The following is a 5946-nucleotide window of genomic DNA, read 5'->3' on the forward strand; positions in this document are numbered from 1 at the left end:
TTCTAATTCAAATTCATATTTAAACAAAAACAGAAAAACAGAAAAATCTATCTACTCCGAAACCACCTCCAGAAGCTCCTGTTGGGCGAGCAGTTCCACATCGATTGCAAACACCACGAAACGCAAAGTTCACATTGGAACAACTACTACAATAACCAAGCATGGGAAGTTTCAGTGATGAAAATTAAGCTTAAATATGCAACAAATTACGAAAGGAGCAGGAATGAGCAGCTCACCAATATCACATCACAGACCTTGTATTTGGGCACATCCAATCTCCATCTTGTTAAACCACTCAACGGCAGCAATAGCAGCATGTGGATCCTCATAAGTAACAGTAGCATCTCCTTTTGGTTCATTTGTCACCTTATCTCGATAAAACCATATTTTTGGTCTACCAATCTGCTTGTCTTTCTGTAAAGTACCAACAGTAAAAAAAAGAAACATTAAAGAAGAACAAATGTACTAAACAAAACACAAAGCACAAAACACAAATCAAAATAAGTCAGAACTTGTTGCTGAGTTGAGTATCAAATTAAATTCCATACCACAAAGTTATCTTCCGAGGTCAGGGATTGCATAGTATCTCCACCCTCTTTAACATGAAAATATATATCTGCAATGCACTATAACACATTAACATAAAGATTATGTAAAACTCAAAAATAAAGATTATGTAAAACTCTTTCAAATTATTATGGTGAAGAATCACATAACACAAAAAAACTAATGATGAAAACTGGAGGAACTTCAAATAAGAATATTGCACTCATCAATGACCATAAACTTGTATAGCTAACTTTTATAATAGCTAATCATATATCATAAAACTATGCCTAAGTATCTCCTCTGTCATTAAAATCAAGCCAAAAAAAGTTTTTTACTTTCTAGACAAATTACAATTCAGATTCAACGTGAATACAGTAAACACCTTAACAAAGATAGTACCAGTCTTTTATCTTGTAAGCTCTTTCCAGGCGCTCTTTCTTAACACGAGTCAAAACTTCTCCTATGTGTTCTAAAGCATCTTCCAAGTTTGTGACACGAACCTGACAATAAAGTATTAGCATAATCTCTCTCGTGATGTATTACATGACAAACATACAGCAATAAAATCTACGGAAGATTTATGTATATCCAATAAAGAAGAAGTACTAAGAAAAATAAAAACAGCAACTTACCACTCCCTTCAACACAATATCTGTTTCGGTGTCATGGTTGTTTTGATAAACAACTCCAGGACAGTCAATTAAGAAAATCCTCTTTGTAAGTGTGATAGATTGCCATACTTTAGTTTCCCCAGGGATAGGAGCAACCTTGCAAACCTGTGATAAAATAAAACATAAATAAGTTAACCAATTAAGAAATAAACTACATAAATTACAATCCCATGACTATCGAAAATCAGAAGAAAAATATATATAAAGGAAAAAAAAAAAGTTTAAAGAGGCAACCGAGTATAATACTTCGAAGTACAGTCAAAGCATTACAAATATATTATTTACAAGGTTGAATATGTGCATCAAAATATCCGAACTCAATGTCAACACTACTCAACATCTCTCAAACAAAATATCATACATGTTTTTTTAACATCAAAAGTAAAGCCTAAAATCTATAATTAGAAAAAGCATGGACATACACCTTAACACCTTAAAAGATGAATTTCCTTAATTGCAAGGAAAGGAACTGATACATCGTTTGATAACAAAAATAACCATGAAATATTTTCCAAGACCACAACAAATGTTTTCATTTTATATATTTTTAAAAATAAGAAGTAATAAATGTTATTATATAAAGAACACAAGAACCATATATGGTCCAACATATTTAGTTCTTTTAGGACACTATTTGACATTCAATGTAGGATTGAACCAGAAGCATCAAAAGAGATCAAGATTATTACAGTTTTTGTTCGCAATGTGTTGATAACTGATGACTTCCCAACATTGAAATATCCCACAAATCCCACAGAAATTGCTTGCTTGTCACTCTTCAAGCAAGCAAATTGTCTCAAAACTGAGAGAAGAGAACCCTTCAAAAACAAAATTAAAACTAAAATTAGGTGACGATAATATGAATTATGGTGAAGAATCAAGCCAACTCAAGGCTACCATGCCCAAATTTAAAACAACAGTCATTAGTACTAATAAAACAAACTCAAAAGACTTCACTTACTTCCATGTTCATCAGTTACATAAGGCAACTCTGGCCAGAACATACTCTCACTTATTTCATCATTCATCAAATTTGAAAACATAAGTGTTGCCTTGCTGTTTACCTGAACAATCAAACTACGAGCAATATTAACTATGCAAAATCTGATAGCATCGTATTTAATAATACCGCGAAGAAACTTCGAAAGGAATCTCCTGAATTTATTACTTCCCAAAAGTTTATTTAAACATGTGAGAAGTGAAAACGGAAAGACGGAGGTAAAGTTTAACATGATTAAACGAGATTGAAATATAAATACTGGTTATGCAAACATACACAGACCCATTTGAGAGGACTCCTTTTCCTGCATGGTTTAGCCATTGGTCTCCACCTTCATACCAAGTCCCAACACTGTAAAACGATACACTTATTCATTCCCAAAATACATAATTTAAAAGAACAAAAAAAAAAAAAGAACATTGAACGAAACCTAATTCATAGCCATCACAACAATCCATTAAAAATTAAGTAAATAAAATACTATAATTCAAACGTACACAATCCTAGATAAGCTACGTAATCAAACCTAATCACTAATAAATTAAAGACCAAAGTAGCAACCCCAGAAAATAAAATTTGGGGGAAATTAATAAAAAAGCTAAATTGATTAAAATAGATTCGTTCCTCAATGCAAAAAACAACATTGCTCTCTCTATCTCTCTCGTGATAGTGAGCAGGTAGGAATTTGAATTGATAAATTGAAAAGTGAAGGGAATCAAAAGAGAAGAGTAATGTACCATAAACGATCTTGTCCAATGTAAGCTTATATTACGATCTTCTGTGATGGATTCAAAGATTAATCTCAGAACAAAATTCTTCCCTTAAGAACTCTGAAAAGATTAATTTTTCCTCTAAGTTCCATCAGGCAAATTGCGAACATACACAGACCCATTTGAGAGGACTCCTTTTCCTGCATGGTTAGCCATTGGTCTCCACCTTCATACCAAGTACCAACACTGTAAAACGATACACTTATTCATTCTCAAAATACATAATTTAAAATAACAAAAAAAAAAAACATCGAGCGATGATATGCAGGATATTCTTCAGTCGTCGACTCCAACTGAGAGTGAGAAAATGATTAAACGAAAAGACCAGGATGAAGTTCTTGGGCGAGGCATCTGGAGGCAGCAGAAGAAGAAAGATGATATGCAGACTATTCTTCAATCGTCGACTCCAATTGAGAGTGAGAAAACGATTCAACGAAAAGGAAAATTTAAAAGGAAAGGAAAGATAACGGCGTAAAGTTTGAAAAAAATGCTGGATGGTTCTTTTTTGGGGTTAAATTTAACAGAATATTCTTTTATTTGTAAAGTATATTCTGTTAAACCAAGAATTGTCGTTAGATAGGTACTTTTAATATATAAAGATATATATGCTGCCACTCCCTTAATTATGAACTTTATGCATGGTCATTAATTGTGACAAATATTTCGTGATATAAATATAGTTGATGTAATATACGTATATATATATTAGACACATATTCACATAACAAAAATAAAATATGCTTCCTAAACTAATATTCGTTATATATCAGCAAGTGTATATATATATATAGATATATATTTATAACAAGAGTTCATTCACTAAATATTGTTGAGAAATAGAAATTCATGGTATCTGGTGTAGACCTTTGGTAATGTAGTGTGCTCCTTCATACTGTCGATTACAGCCCTCTCTATGGACAGATGTCATTCCTCTGTTGTGGTCCAAGAATCTTGGACTAATGATTACACCTTTTTCAATTCTGTTAGGATATTCTCTCCTATGTAATCTTCATTGGAAATTGGCATTGCCACCTGTATAGAGCCGTTGCTCTACTCATCTCTTTTGTAACAACCTTCACTTAATATAAATACTGCACTCTGGCTCATGGTTGAAATGGGCTGAGAAAACATTTTCCATATTGATTCTAAAATCAAACTTGGTATCAGAGCCATTCTTTGACCTCTGTCAATGGCTACTCCTCAAGAACAGCAAATCAACGAAGGAGGGTCACAGACTCCCTCTGCTGTAAGCACCAACAGAAATGGTGCAGCTCCGTCCCAGCTTCCCAACACCTTCTCTCAGCCACCTACAACACTTAACCAACCCTTTTCATTAAAACTCGACAGAAATAATTTCACCTTGTGGAAAACCATGGTATCCACCATTGTCCGAGGGCATAGACTCCATGAATACCTTAATGGCACTAAAATGTGTCCACCAGAATTTGTACCAGTCGTTGGTGAAGCTAAGTATGAAGGGGAGCTCGAAACGAATCCAGAGTATGAACAATGGATAATCAACGACCAACTCCTCATGGGGTGGCTGTATAGTTCGATGACTGAAGGAATTGCTACAGAAGTTATGGGTTCTACTTCTGCAGCTGGTCTCTGGAGAGCTTTGGAAAGCCTATATGGTGCCTATTCCAAGTCGAAAATGGATGACACCAGGACTCTAATCCAGACAGTACGCAAAGGATCTACACCAATGGGTGAGTACCTTCGACAAAAGAAAAACTGGTCTGACATACTTGCTCTTGCAGGTGACCCGTACCCTGAAGCGCATTTGGTTGCTAACGTTCTGTCTGGACTTGACGCTGAGTATCTCTCTATCGTGGTTCAAATCGAAGGAAGGTCAAGCACATCATGGCAAGAGCTTCAAGATATTCTCTTGAGCTTTGATAGCAAAATTGAGAGGTTACAAACTCTCACCATCAATGGCAAAACCAGCAATTCCACAACTCCTCAGGCAAATGTTGCTGCTAAAAACAACCATGGATCCAGTTCCATGGGTCGAGGGCGTGGTGCTAACAATCACAGTAATCACAATCAATTTTCTGGAAGTGGAGGTCGATTCTCTGGGAATCGTGGAAGCTCTGGCAGGTTTCGAGGAAGAGGCCGTGCCAATACAACTCGACCAACTTGCCAAGTTTGTGGCAAATATGGCCATTCTGCAGCAATTTGCTACAATCGGTTCGATGAAAACTTCATGGGAACTGACCCTAATCAATCAAATGGAGGAAACAAATCATCACAGAACAACCACAATGCTTTTGTTGCAAGTCCTGAAGTTTTGGAGAGCGATGTTTGGTTTGCTGACAGTGGAGCCAGCAACCACATCACCTCAGATAGTTCCTCACTAAACCAGAAGCAGCCATATGGTGGTAAGGAAACAGTTGTTGTAGGTGATGGATCTAAACTCACTATATCTCACATTGGTAGTGGTGTTTTGGACACAAATGATGGCAAACATCTATTATTAAAAGAAATGTTACTTGTTCCTCAAATAGCTAAAAATTTGATTAGTGTTTCGAAACTTACCAGTGATAACAATGTCCTAATTGAGTTTCATTCTAATGTTTGTTTGGTGAAGGACAAAACAACTCAGAAGGTGGTGCTTCAAGGAGTGCTTAGAGATGGATTGTACAGACTGGAAACACCCCTTCATCATCACTCTACCACAGGTTCAACTCATACAAAGTCCACAAATAAAAACCAGTCTGTGTCAACCTGTTTTCCTGCATGTTTTTCTGCTGAATCTAGTGTAAACCAGTGTGAAACTAATGAAAATCGTGTGTCTAGAATAGATGTTTGGCACAGACGTTTAGGCCATCCATCACCCAGGATTTTAAATCTTGTTCTAGAGTCCACTAATGTAAGAAAATTAAGAAATGAAATGCCAACTTTCTGTGATGCATGTCAATATGGGAAGTCCCATGCTCTCCCACATAAGCTGTCA

The 5946-nt window shown here is 35.7% G+C and overlaps 1 protein-coding gene across 1 annotated transcript; it reads right to left on the reverse strand.

Moving 5' to 3' along the window:
• Positions 1 to 932: 932 nt before the first annotated feature.
• Positions 933 to 3146, reverse strand: LOC115716746 (nuclear/nucleolar GTPase 2-like). Its single transcript, XM_061116693.1, has 6 exons — positions 3103 to 3146; positions 2497 to 2551; positions 2182 to 2284; positions 1910 to 2058; positions 1182 to 1325; positions 933 to 1049 (listed from the first exon to the last, which is right to left on the reverse strand). The coding sequence occupies exons 1-6, from the start codon at positions 3144 to 3146 to the stop codon at positions 933 to 935; spliced, it is 612 nt and encodes a 203-aa protein (XP_060972676.1).
• Between the last annotated feature and the right edge of the window lie 2800 nt (positions 3147 to 5946).

The sequence above is a fragment of the Cannabis sativa genome, chromosome 5, assembly GCF_029168945.1.
Source record: "Cannabis sativa cultivar Pink pepper isolate KNU-18-1 chromosome 5, ASM2916894v1, whole genome shotgun sequence".
NCBI lineage: Eukaryota > Viridiplantae > Streptophyta > Magnoliopsida > Rosales > Cannabaceae > Cannabis > Cannabis sativa.